The 13,755-nt window shown below is 43.6% G+C and overlaps 1 protein-coding gene across 1 annotated transcript in view; it reads left to right on the forward strand.

The window, feature by feature from the left end:
* Window positions 1–13,755, forward strand: part of LOC143316916 (pyruvate carboxylase, mitochondrial-like) — a 252,944-nt gene that overhangs the window by 3,137 nt on the left and 236,052 nt on the right. Inside the window, exons 2-6 of the mRNA XM_076724720.1 lie at window positions 7,578–7,717; window positions 10,044–10,137; window positions 10,735–10,825; window positions 12,508–12,673; window positions 13,251–13,396. Coding sequence (XP_076580835.1) covers window positions 7,578–7,717; window positions 10,044–10,137; window positions 10,735–10,825; window positions 12,508–12,673; window positions 13,251–13,396 — 637 coding nt within the window. The remainder of the gene's footprint in view (window positions 1–7,577; window positions 7,718–10,043; window positions 10,138–10,734; window positions 10,826–12,507; window positions 12,674–13,250; window positions 13,397–13,755) is intronic.

Below are 13,755 nucleotides of genomic sequence, written 5' to 3' on the forward strand. Positions count from 1 at the left end.
TCTCTTGCTAATCTGTGGTTGTAAAGAGAGCGAAGTTTTTATAAAGTTCTTGTGTAGGTAAAACTTATGCAAAATCCACTTTTTAAGTATCTAGTAGATATTTCTTCAGGGGAGAATCTATACCGCATTAAACCTCAAGTTAAAAAAATGTCCTTGATAGTCTGTGATGACCATCAAAAAGATAATCGGTTAAATAATTCCCTGCTATATTGCACTTATACATGCACTTTTTATTCAAGAATTATGCAAGAAGTCTGGTGTTTTTCAGACATATTATATCCTAAAGGAGCAGCCTGTAGCAGCAGGAGGCTGGAGCATCTTGTTGACACAGCTGGCAAAGAGGCTGACAGTGAATGGCGAGAGCAGAATGTAGCAGCCTCCTTTGGCTCTAATAATCCTGTCAATGCAGCACAAACTGTACGTTATCATCTGCTAATGCAACTCGTTTTCTGTTTGTTGACATTTAGATCTTGCTCAAGGGTCCTCTTCCAGGTCCCGCTAAAGGGTAGAAGGTTACTTGTTACTGTCTTATTTCCCCTGACTCATGATCTGCCTTTCCACAAGCCAAATATTCCAACCTTTCTGCCACCATTACCCACTTTTTAGTCCAGTCACAAGCATCTGTTTTGTCTACACGCAGCCAGCCTCAGTAACCTTGTTCCTGCTGTTGAAGCACGCATTGCTGTTAATAATTGGGACCTTGATAAACCTCATCCTTAACTGTCGCTCGCTGCTCTGACACAGCCGATCTTACACGTTCATTTCTTTGCAGCCTAAATCTCCTTCCTGCGTGAATTTCAGCGAGGATGATAGTTTTGTGGTAACCAGCAGTCCGGCTCGCGCTGTTCTCTCAGCCCATGATTGTATGGTCACGTTGAATAGGAGCTTTAAGAAAATGACACGAGGACACGAGCTGATCTTTGACCTCTGCCATCACCAGTCGAGCTCCCTGCTCGGTTTGTTTGCATTTAGATTAAGGAATAAACCTTTCATGGAACCATAACGAAGATATGACATGCTCTTGTGTTTGAAGAGCCCTGATCTATTTGCACGCACGCACGCACACACAAACACACACACACACACACACACACACACACACACACACACACATACGCAGAGTCATCCATTCCACCTATCAGCCCAGGGACAGGTAGGGTGGAGGAGGAGACTGCTGAGGTGGAAGGAGGGAGGGAGGAAGTGGGTGTGGATGAATGCACACTCATTTTCCATTCACTCACTCTCCCTCCACAACTAATGACAAATGACTTTTTCGGGAATTATTTGGATGCTTGTACGTTAAACAATTAAGCAACCAGCCTGACATAAAAGGTCTGTGTGTGCGCGTGATTCAGTGTGAGTGAATGCGTGTGAGGCAGTCCTCTGTTTAATGTGTTGAGGCTTGAGCTCTGTGTCATGTTACATGCTCAGAACAGTCTAAAGAAGCGGTGACAGAGAACATTATGTTGTCAAGGTTGAAACTCCTGTAGCTATATATATAACTAGAAACATCTGTGGATCTTCTTTTCTACATTGGTAAGCTACGGACCTTCACTGGATTCATTTCATCAGCTTAACCCTGCCCATCCCACCGCTGGGCTCGTCTTACAGACACGTTGTGCTGCTCAGCCTTGACTAAACCCACAGAATTTAATTATCAAAATCAGTTTAGGCTCCAAGGTTTCTGAAAGTATAGAATAAGTCATGCTGAACTTTTGGGAAATGTGTATAAAGTGATAAATGTTGATCAATAATAAGGTGGGGAAAAAATCGATTCACCTAAGTATCATGATTTTTAAATTTTTTTTAAATAAATTTTGAATCAATATTTCTTGAATTGATAAAACACAATGGGAAATACCATTGACGCATAATTATTACATCACCATTAACTGCCAATATGTGAAATTAGCATCTTGTTAATATTTATATAACAAATGACCGACTTTATGTGTGCTTGTACTCACAGGCATATATTATATTGTATTATATTATAGTAGCTGCTGACTTCACATTGCTAACTCAGTCTGCTCTTCTGCAGCCCGATCCTGTAGTATGCCTGTATTTACACCATTTTTTTGGACATCAGGGCTTGTCCCTGTTTAGAGGACTCTGAGTGAATCAGACGTATGCCGTAAAGGATGAAAGGCTGGATTATCAGTTATTGCACAACTGCTGGAAGATAACCACGGGTATGTATTTGCCCGACGGTCAGTCAATTAGAGCAAAGTTAATGCTAGTGATGTGTGTTTGTGTGTCACAATATCACAGGCTGTATGCGTCAAAACAGAACAGAACTTTGGTCTCAGAGAAGTTAATGTGTGAACCTGAAATCACCTCAGTACTTTTAAGCTGCCAAGCACACACTGGCTGTTGTCAGTACTCTGCAACATTTAACTTTGGACAGAGGAGTGATGCGTTCGTGCTGCAGTGCGTGTTTGGCATGACTTAGCTGTGCGGCCAGACAGTTTTGGTTATTCAGAAACTTTGCGGTGGGGACACTTGTGCTTGTTTGTGCTCCTGTGTGTTTGTGTGTGTGTGTGACTTAGAAAGAGGACAACAGAGAGAGAGAGAGAGAGATAGAGAGAGGGAAGGTCACTGAGTACATTTGGCCAAAAACATCCACATTCCAGTTTGGCTCTCGAACTGTAATTTAATTTTGTGTTGCAGCTGTTTTGAAACTGATGTTAGCATTCAGGGCTGAGGTGGGGAAGAGGATGTATAGTAAAGTCTTATTGAACTGTTTCAGCCACGCCCTGGACAGACAGGGCGATGAAGTCGTAAAATAGGATGACAGACATTCAAAGCTTTATTTGAAAACCTCAATAGAAGCCTAAAAAAAGGCTATTCAGTACAGCCCCGATGTCGAGAGATGTACATATTAATACCCGGACACAAGCTAGTATCATTAAATGGGCCTCAACTACCAAAATACATTATCTTGTGATGCAACGACTAAATGCCGTTGCTGAACCTCCGCTCGGTCTCTGCCCCCTGGTTTGAGTTGTGTCGGATGCCTGGGAAGCAGAGGGAGCTCATAAAGATGTTTCAGTATCTCATGGTCTCATGTGAAAGCAATTACAGATTGAATGGGCTGGTTTGAAGTGGGCTGGATCGTCTGTATTTGAAACAAGGAGACAACCCCACTGTGCCATTTATGTGTTTTCAGTAAAGGGCAAAGGTCACATTCTTGTGCCACAGTGGCGACCTACTGAAAGGTCTGTTAAAAAGACAAGGGAAACTTTTTTTTTCACATATCAGACCCTGCATGAGCAATGGCAGCATAACGCGCTGTGAAGCATGAAAACATTTCTAGCCTGAGTCTTTCATTCATTGACAAGCTTTTTAAAATGTGTCTGGTGTCAGTCTGTCTTACGTGTAATCAATACAGTATGATTTAATGCATTGTAACACCCCAATCACATGAGTATGCTGGCTTAGTTTACAGGCCTGTGGACAAAACTGATCTCAGTGTAAACCTCGTAATCCATCTGAAAGAGATTTGTTAGAGTTGGGGGGGGTTATGTGGCTGACTTGGATTTTCTGTCACCGTTGATAGAAGTAACTCTCTCCCCTGTTTTCCCCTTGAAAACAAACACACAGTCACAGTAACACCTACACAATTGAATGCAGTCCATGCGTCCATCAATAGCAGTGGCGTGGCTTTGGTATCAGTGCAGTTATATCATGAGGCGTTCCTGTTTTTTTGTCCACCCTGTGTGTGTGTGTGTGTATCAGACAGTGACTGAAAACATACCAGCTCATAATTGACATGACTCGGCCTGTTCCTCAGCGTAAACAGTCGCAGCTCGGGGCTGAAGACCGATCAGTTCGATCAGATCGCCCGTCATGATTAGAGGACATTGATTGATCAAGCTGCTGTAGTTGGGTTTGCATTCATGAAGGAGTGCAATAAGGTGGATATTGATGGCAGCATATGTTGTGCCGTCTCAGTGTCGTGCATGATAATATGGATTCCTGCTTCATCAGTCAGAGTCACAGGGAGTAAAGCTTGATTCTGCCGTGAACCGATCATGTGCAGTAAAAACGCTTGATGCTGAAGTTGACTTAATCCTCTCAGAGCACGAGTGCTGAACTGTGAGTGCACCTTAGATTTTCCTGATGTAGCCTTATTTACCATACTGCATACGATAATTCATCTCATTCTTTATGCCAAATGCTGTCAATCAGTCGCTGGTAAGCGGACACACACACTTGCTCGTGCCTCAAAGAAAACAGTTCCTAAGTGTTCTTCAGATTTCAGGAGGTTTACATGTTGGTGCTTCCTCTGTGTTTTTCTTAAACTGTGAGTCAGACACCAGAACGGGCAAATGTTTTCCGCTGTGACTCCCCCTGCATGTGCCATAATGAGCAATATGTTTTCATCAGTTCTCAAAATATACTCTACTCTGTGGGAGTAGGTTATAAAGATTAAGCCCCGCACACAAAGTCGTTATTCCTTCCTTTTCCGTTTTCTGTCTTTTGTTTATTTCTTAGTCTGAGTCCTGATAAAGAACAGCTTTATCTCTGAGGCCAGAAAAAAAGGAGACAAACCTTCAATATGACTCTGAGGCGCAGAACCAAAATTGACCTCAAGTTCTGCTGCCACAATACCGTTTCACATTCCTTTCATGCCACAATCTAGCCAGGAGTTTGCTTCATTGCGTTTTGGCAATGCGAGTCATGCTACCGGTGAGCCACATTTTAGTGTTGGGTCCATCCGTCAGTGCAGGGAGACAGGAAGGAAGGGAGGAAGAGAGTCGTGAGCCACACTGCAGAGCTGTGGAATAATGGTATTGGAAAAAAGAGAGATCTCGTGCAATGAGAGAATTTTGGATGCATTTTCAGTCATGACAGTTTTCAGCTTAGCACATGTGTTGAGAGGCGGTACTGTTTCAGATCAGGAAGTTTCCACTGCAGGCCACAGTGTCTGGTAGATTTCCATCTTTTGGGAGTTTGAAGAGCATCTTCGATAACAGACCACAGCTTAAATGAAACAGCCATCTTTTTTTGTACATAAATCATTGCATGTTGGTCTACTTTTGTCACATTTCTACACTTAAAAACTAAACTTTAAGAGATTGAGAAGCTGGTAGTTTCATTTTGACACTGACGTTTGTTTGGCTTGATTATACAACTTAGCTGTCAACAGTGTCAACAAAAACAGAATGCAATCATTTCCAAACAAACTCTGTTTACCTTCAGCGGTTTCCTGAAGTGTTCCTGAGTGCATGAAATGATATCCTTTATATAATCATGTGTTCACAAAGTGGTGAACCTCCCTCCATGCTTGCTTCCGAATGCCTGAGCCTTTCCAGGATGCCCTGTTCATACCCGATTATGATACTCTCACCTGTTACCAATGAGCCTGTTTACCTGTGGAATGTACCAAACAGGTGTTTTTGGAGCATTCCACATCTTTCCCAGTCTTTTGTTGGTCCTGTCCAGACTTCTTTGAAACTTGCTGCTGGCATCAAATTCAGAATAAACGTATTTACAAACATCAATGACGTTAATGAGGTAAAACTTAAAATATATTGTCTTTGTGCTGTTTTCAGTTGAGTATATGTCACCCAAACACCTCGTTCATAATAAATATGCTCCTCAGGTAAGAAGTTGTATCGGAGAGATAAGGTTCATGCAGGACACAGATAACATTTGACCTGTTTTTGCTCGTCTGCCCGGTTCATTTGTCCTGTCCCCGTCTGCTCCGCTGTAGTCTCCTTTTTGTATTCAGGACTCAGGAAACTGTATCTGTGTCATAGTGTGCTGCTGCTGCTGCTGTTGTGCAGGTACCGTCTACTGTTTCAGCCTGAGCTTCCACTGCATGCAGTCTTCAGACATTCATTGAGAGTCAAAAAGCGTCTGTTCACTGAGTTTTGATCCACTTCTTCATGTTAATTCTTCATTGATTTGCTCACTTCTGAGGTTTATGTGACTAAATGAGTTTGATTTGTTTCATTTATTTGTGTGATTCGTTCTAATTCGAGCTTGGATCCCAATGCTTGTCAACAGTGTTGCTCTGCCTCTCACCCAGTGCATGATGGGACAGGCTGAAGAATGTCCCAGCATGCACTGATGCAAAGTAGAGGTGAATTACTGTACTGTTAGTTAACTTTATCTGCCATCATGTCTGTCCATGTAATGGTTACATTTAGCAGCAGACAACACAGCAGTTCATTATCTTCGTAGTAATTCACCCTGAAGTGAAACCCTATAAACCAAATATATTGTTACTTATTATGCGACAAATTGGTTTGGCTTCATTCATTATTGGCATATTCTGGGATATCCAAAGAGTGGCACTTTGCCAGATGAGCTTCCACTGACTGCATCGCTGCTGTTTGACCACAATGTGGCAGCAAAGGACTGCTGGTGAGGTTTAGCCTTGTAGCCAGACCAGAAGAAGAAGCTTGCCCTGTAGTCTGAGGCTCATGGTCAAAGAGCTGCCACCAGTCAAGCTGCCAGTTTCCCCATTGAATGAGACACTCATCGTGTGGCTGAGGAGGTAGATGTCTTCAGTGCTTGTGTGTGTCTTTGTGTACTGGTGCTGTTTTCATGTCGTTGTGGATGTTTGGTCACAGGGTGCTTCAGTTTAGTGATTAAGCGTTGAGGGGATTATTGATTATAAAAGCAGCCATCAAACCGTAGTGTCGGTGTTAAATGTAATTGTTTTTGTCTTTAAGCCAAATGGAGGCACTGAGGAAACAACAGCAATGGCAACAGCTCAAATGACAGCGACTTTCAGACAAACTTGTTCTTCAGTATTTATTATTAATTCAGGTACAGCAAGCTTGTGCCACTCTACCTCCCTTTTTGCTGTGTTTGTGGACAAAATGGCTTCTGGCAGAAGAAAAAGAAAATTTGTGCCATTTTATTACTTTAATGTTGGGGGAGAAAAAAAAAAAAGAGACTCCACAAACACACCAGAAACTTGTCTTTAATTAGTCACACCTGCGGCTGATTGGCAGCCGGGAGGAACAGCAGCTGACTCGTGCCTTCCTCTTATGGAAAGCCAATGCCTCTGACTGGGAAGATGGAAGACGAATGAGACTAACAGAGATTTATTTTTGGGGAAAAATCACATTGTAGCAGAGAGACCACTCTAATGACCGTAAGGTAGGAAGATATTTTCTCTAACAGGGAAACATCTCCTCTCTCCACCATCATACAAGACATCAACACGTGGTGTTTGATTCCTCAGCCGGCTTTTCAGAAGTCAAGGTCACAGGTCTCAAATTATTTAGACATAATCCATCTTTTTCTTCTTGATCACTGGAATAAGTTTTCTGCTATGTATGAGTGCAAAACCAATTAAAATGCTCTGAGAAAATACCACACAAGTTGAAAGGCACATACAGCCCTCGGCAACGACTTAATAGGGTCTGCTGTTTTAGTGGATTTATCTCCCTGAAATCTCTTGTTTAATCATTTTCAAAGCGTTATCAGCCTCTTATCATGAAAGCACCTTCTTTCACCTGTGAAACTGAACTTCAGAGACAGTTACTCTGTAGGTATTGTAAGAAAACACGAGTTGATGTTGCGTATGTTGAATGTTTTGTGTCTTCTCCTCTTAGGATGTTGAGGTACGTTGCGGTCCGAGGCGGCCTCGGCCTGTTGGCTGTGAAGAGGGCGTGTCTCCTCTCCCGCCTCGCCCACTCAGCCCCGCGGACTAATCAATACCGACCAATCAAGAAAGTCATGGTGGCCAATAGAGGTAAGAGACCCATCCACGTCCTAGCTGTACTAATTCACCACTGAAGAAGACAAGCAATTCAGACAGCAACATTAAATCAAATACAGCTGAGTGCTGTTTCATTTATAATGTAAGAAAAAAAGTTGTGACATTTCGAATGTTCCCCAGGCAAAAGAACAGACTCTTAATATTTAATGGGCAACATTTAGTTTGCCTGAGTGCATGCTAATATTTAAACACACATTGTCTGTGGGCGGCTGTATGAGCTAGCTTTGTTTGCTTGGATCCAGAAGCACCAGACTTCTTAACACCCTGGAAACAGAGGTGCAGTTATAGTCATCGCTGCGCACGAGGAATTTAAAATGCTTGAGTTGGTTCAGTGTTTTTTTGTGATTTCAGATCTTTCTAGATGGATGGTTAGAAATAGATTGGACCCACCATATGGGCAAAAGCGTTTATTTGTTCCTTCCCATGCTTTTCTGTGCTGCTGTAAGTGGAGCCTACGTTACTGGGATTGAGATCTCAATGGAAATATGATTATAACGTAAACATCACTGACCTGCACTGGTAATGCTGGTAATCACCGGACCTGTGCTGTTAATGCTAATGCAGTCCAGAGAGGCCCTCAGTGTGCAATTAGGGTGAATGTCAGGTGACATGCAGGAACTGAGTGACAAATAAATGCACTCATGCTTTTATTCAAATTGCTTCCCGTTCTATTCATTCCTGCGGACGCAGTTAAAGTGCTCGATTTGGTTCGGTGTTTTCATAAATTCCAATTGATCGGTACGTTGGGTTCCGAGTTCAATTTCAATTCTGGACACACGTAGAGCTCTGCAGGCCTCCTGCTGCACATAAGTCTGCACTGAGCATAAGCATGCATACATTCATGTCTACCCTCCCATAAAGACTCTATTTAACTGCTTTAATCCATCAACTTGATTCAAATAGATTGTGGTCTCTGCCACACATCCACACACACACACACACACACACTCTCACACACATTGCAGGGCTTTCCGTCAATCTCTCTCCTCGGCATCGGCGTGGCGCGATATCAACACTGCATTAGATCACATTCATCACAGCGCGGTGCACCGGACCGTGCTCGGCTTCACTGTGTGTATGTGATGAAGAGGGAGACCGGACCCTCCTATCGTATCAACCCAGATTCCACTTCACCAAGCACATCTCCTCTTTGCAGTTGCTTCTCTGCTCCTTCGCTAATATTCTCCTTTCCTTTCCCTGCTCTCCTCTACCCCTCGTACCTCCTCTCTTCTCCCCTCCTCTCCTCTCTTTGCACTCCCTGTGTTTTTCAGCACTTGTCAAATGTGATTTCCTCTGAGCCACTTGCTGTCTTCCTTTTTGCCCCATGTGACTTTGCTCCTTTTCACGCTGTCTTTTCATTCCGTATTTCATTTCCCTCCTTTCCCCCCCCCTTCCACTGCTTTTCTCGTCTCCTCTCCACTTATTTGTCACTTATACTTAAACTTGCCAAACTGTGTTTCTTTGGTACCTCATTTCTTTAAGACCTCCTTCTTGGTCTTGTCCATTTTCAGTTCTGTCATTGTTCCTTCACTCTCTAGATTTATCTTGTTAAATCCACTACATTTCATCTGTCGGGCTTTCCATAGCGCCTCGTCCTCTTCTCTCTGTCCTCTGTCATATTTTCATCCATTTTCATGTTCCCGCTGTTGTCGTTCTCCAAAATTCACTTTATTTCTCGCTTGTTTTTTTTTTTTCTCTCTTTATCTTTTTTTAATGCTCCTCAAATGTTTGGACGCTGTCGTCCCCTTCCAGCAAGAACAACACATCTTGCTAGTTTTCAGTGACTAAACTTTTTTTTTTTTTTTTTTTTTGCCTCCCCTAAAAAGTGTGTTGCTTGAAAAACAAGCGTTTGGCTCTAGTGACAGCAAGATTAAAGGCAGGGAGTGTTTTGGTTGTCTAAAGCAGAGATTTTACTGTGTTTTTCAGAACAGTAGACTTGTAGTGTCTGGACATTTTTGCACAATGTGATGAAGTACGCTGGATAGATTTGCTTTGTTTTCACATCTTATTTATGGCCTAAAAAATTCAAAGTTTATTTCATTCTCTCATCCCAAAATAGTGCCAACGCTACAAGATGTTTATAAAATCATATAAAGTGTTTGCTTATGAAAAATAAACTACTACAACCTCGCTGTACGTTCACATTTGAATAATAAAGAGAATAAAAGTGACGGAGAGCAGGGGCAGCATTTAGAAAGGCAAAATGTAGCAGAGCAGAACGCAAACAACGTGGCTGATATTTTGGTAAAATAGCCTCCTCCTGCACATCCATCCCTCACGTCTCGCTCTTGTCTTCCAGGTGAGATCGCCATCCGTGTGTTCAGGGCCTGCACTGAACTGGGGATTCGAACGGTGGCCGTCTACTCTGAGCAAGACACTGGACAGATGCACAGGTACTGACGTCTGCTGCATCAGAGCCGAATGGGTCCACACAGGTTTAAATAAAGAAAGCGTGACCGACAGATGTCTTAGTGAACTGCCGGGCTGCCACTGCTGGGTATCGACCATGAAATGCTCACAGTTGATTAGAGCCAACAGCAATTAAAGGAAGCTTTGGAGCATTCTCTCTCCTCTCTGGCGCTTTGGGCCTGCTCTTTGTTTTGCGATGGGTATCAAGTAGGGACATAAGTATAATTGTATTGACATAACAAACATTCGGGTAATCACGCTGCTTAGTTTCCACACACAAACATCCTAATTTGCCTCACTGTGAGCTTTTCTGTTCCACTGTTTTTTTTCTTTTTTTTAACACATCTTGCTGTATGATTGTACTTTCACCTGATTCTCTCTGTCCTAACGGCTGATTGGAGGACTAATCTGAGTTATTACAGTGGGCTTTGATTGAATAAATACTGGCGCCTACTCATTACTCAGAGTTTGGATATGCTGCCATGAATCTAGAATGGCTGTTGCTCACCTGTGTGTTTTGTATGCTTTGGCTGTCGCCCTTCCACCCCCCTCACGTAAATCCTTCGCCCTTGTCTTCACAGGCAGAAGGCAGATGAAGCTTACCTGATTGGAAAAGGCCTGCCACCTGTTGCTGCATACCTGCACATTCCTGACATCATCAAAGTAGCCAAGGTAAAGAGCATTTACAGTGCGATGGTGTTTAAGTTTTTTTTATGTCGGTTTTTATGTCGTTATATTCCATTTGATCCTAAACAATAACCCTGCTGACCGCCCTTAGGTTGGACAGTCTTAGTGAGGCTGACAAGTGACTGACGAATCCCTTTTATTCTTAGCTTAGCTTGGTTCAAAGAAGAGAAGTGGACATGGCTTGACTTCGTCCATCCCTCACATAGCTGCACCTCTTCCTTTCCATTTCCTTCCAATTGTCCATCATTCCTTTCCTCCTCTACCATTTCCTTCCCTTCTACTATCATTCTCAATCTCTCTTCCTCTTCCCTCTGCACTTATCTGTGTTAGATCAGATCTGTTCTGTGTTACGTCCTCTCCCTCCCTCCCTCCCTCCATCCCTCCCTCCATCCCTCCAGGACACGCTGCCAGTTGTTCATTATCATTTTTCTGATCAATCTCGCACGGTTTATAATTTTCTGCGTGGGCATGTGGTCAGCCAGCCAAGTCGGGGAGCCGCCGCCGTCCAACTCATTTCTCAAAATCCGTCTGCCTATCTGGGAGCCTATCCACCCCATGCCAGCAAAGTAGTGTGTGTGTGAGTGTGTGTGTGTGCAGTGTGTGTGTCTTCTTTCTCTTTCTCTTTCAGTGTATGTTTATTTCTTCTTCACACTGTGCATCGCTCTGTTACTGTGTGACTGAAATAACCATCCGTCTCTGTCCCAGCACCTTCTGAGCGTGGCTTTTTAGCTCTGTGAAAACTTGTGTGTCGACTTACAACTGTGAAAGTACGAGCGTATGATCTTGCTCGCATGAATGTGTGTCGCCGCAGGGTGTTGCGTTAGCCAGTGTGTGTGTGTGTGTGTGTGTGTGTGTGTGTGTGTGTGTGTGTGTGTGTGTGTGTGTGTGTGTGTGTGTGTGTGAATCATCATCCACTGTCCATGCCTCTTTGCATTCATGTCTGTTTGTGTGTGTGAGTTGTACCTGCTTGCGTGTGCACACTTTTATGTGTGTGTGGCTCCATGGCTCTCCTGGCCTGCCAGTAACAGCTCCCTTAACAACAGGACAGCCCATAATTATAGTCCGCCTCGTATCCAAGAGCAGATGGCACATACTGATCCAGAGATGGCTCTATCTGTCAAGCTCTGCCGCTACTGTATCTGTGTGTGTGTGTGTGTGTGTGTGTGTGTGTGTGTGTGTGTGTGTGTGTCAGTACCTTCCCCCTGACCCTCAAATTATGCATGCCTGTCGACTTACTCAGGCTCCTACTGATGTCCATTGACTAGATGATGATAAAGGCAATTGCAACTAAAAGAGTGAGAGCAAAACATGTCATTAGCCCACTCTGCCTTTGCCGTAAGTGATATGTGCATCTTTTTTTTTTTTCTCGCCAGCGTGTGGTGAAGCATGCAGGTTAGGGTGTGCAATGGCTCTTTATTTCCCTCGCCCACAAGTCAGCCAAGTGTTAACCGTGGCCCAGCAGTGGCTCCCTATTTAGCAGAGCTCCTGTAGCTCAGCTGGACTGTGCTTCCTTTCTGTGGATTTCACTGGCAAATATTTTAGCCCCAACTTAAAATGAAATGTGAAGTGCTTTCTTTTTCTTTTCATGGGATGTGTCTTCAAAGGTACAACAGGTACAATGCTTACTTACTAAAAAAAAAAACGTTTAACCCTCTCTCACTTCTTAGGACAACGGCGTGGATGCTATCCACCCAGGCTACGGTTTCCTCTCTGAGCGGTCAGACTTCGCCCAGGCCTGCGCAGACGCCGGGGTGATGTTTATAGGGCCGTCCCCAGAAACGGTCCGCAAGATGGGAGACAAGGTGGAGGCTCGTTCCCTGGCCATCAGTGCAGGTATGGAAGCGGATGACTGGACGTGAGGAGGCGTAGGTTCGGAGACAATCAGAATATGAATAGCTGCTGTCGTGTGTGTGTTTTTGTTGAGAGGTTTTTAGTATCTGATGCCTGTAGTATTATTGGTGATAGTGTTTCTCCCGTTGGCTTGTTATGGTGATGACTCACTCCCCCTCCTCCCTCCACCTTTCGCCCTGGCACCGCTCTGCTAGCATTTGCTTTGGCTTTTACTCTCCAAGCATTAATTTTGTCTTTACTGTGGGAGACGAACATTTTTTGAACATTTTCCAGCCTTTAACTTGCTCCATCTGCCACTGCAAGAAACTGTGAAAGATGAAGGTCTATTGATTTGGATTTAACAGCGTCCTCCTCCTATTTTGCACCATAAAGCAGTATCTTTCTGCTGTAAAACAAAATTTGACCTTGCGAGACTCAAATGCAGTGTGAAGTTAATAGTACCTGGCAGTCTTCAGTGATTTTTTTTTTTCTTTTGCCATAAAATACAGCTTTTGGATTCTTTAAAGCAAAACAATTCTCACGTATGTATCTTTTACTCAACCCCCACCCCCTGTTTTAGGTGTACCTGTGGTCCCAGGAACAGATTCCCCCATCTCCAGCCTGCAGGAGGCACAGGTGTTTGCCCAAACATACGGCTTCCCCATCATCTTCAAAGCGGCTTACGGCGGAGGCGGTCGTGGCATGAGGGTGGTCAGAGAGTACGAGGTGAGCCCGTCAGCCGCCGCTCGACATGATCGCTTCTGTGAGAGGCGTAATTTAACAGCTTGCTCTAACAGCGTAAATCTTGTCCGGCAAAGAGAAAACAAACCCAACTTGATGGCCCGCTGGCCTCGTGACAGATTTTGGTTTTCATACTCATTAATTTTCCATTTGTGTGGAATCAAGGTGAAATCTTAGAAATTATAACCTGTTCATTTATCATTTGTCTCTCTGGCTGACGGTCGCACTGTGACACCATGAAATCCATGTAATGATCGTACCTAAACATTCAAAATACATAATACATAGTAATATTTTCCTTAAAGGAATGTCTTCAGTTGCTTGATACGACCTCAAATTAGCCA

Source organism: Chaetodon auriga, chromosome 24, assembly GCF_051107435.1.
Source record: "Chaetodon auriga isolate fChaAug3 chromosome 24, fChaAug3.hap1, whole genome shotgun sequence".
NCBI lineage: Eukaryota > Metazoa > Chordata > Actinopteri > Chaetodontiformes > Chaetodontidae > Chaetodon > Chaetodon auriga.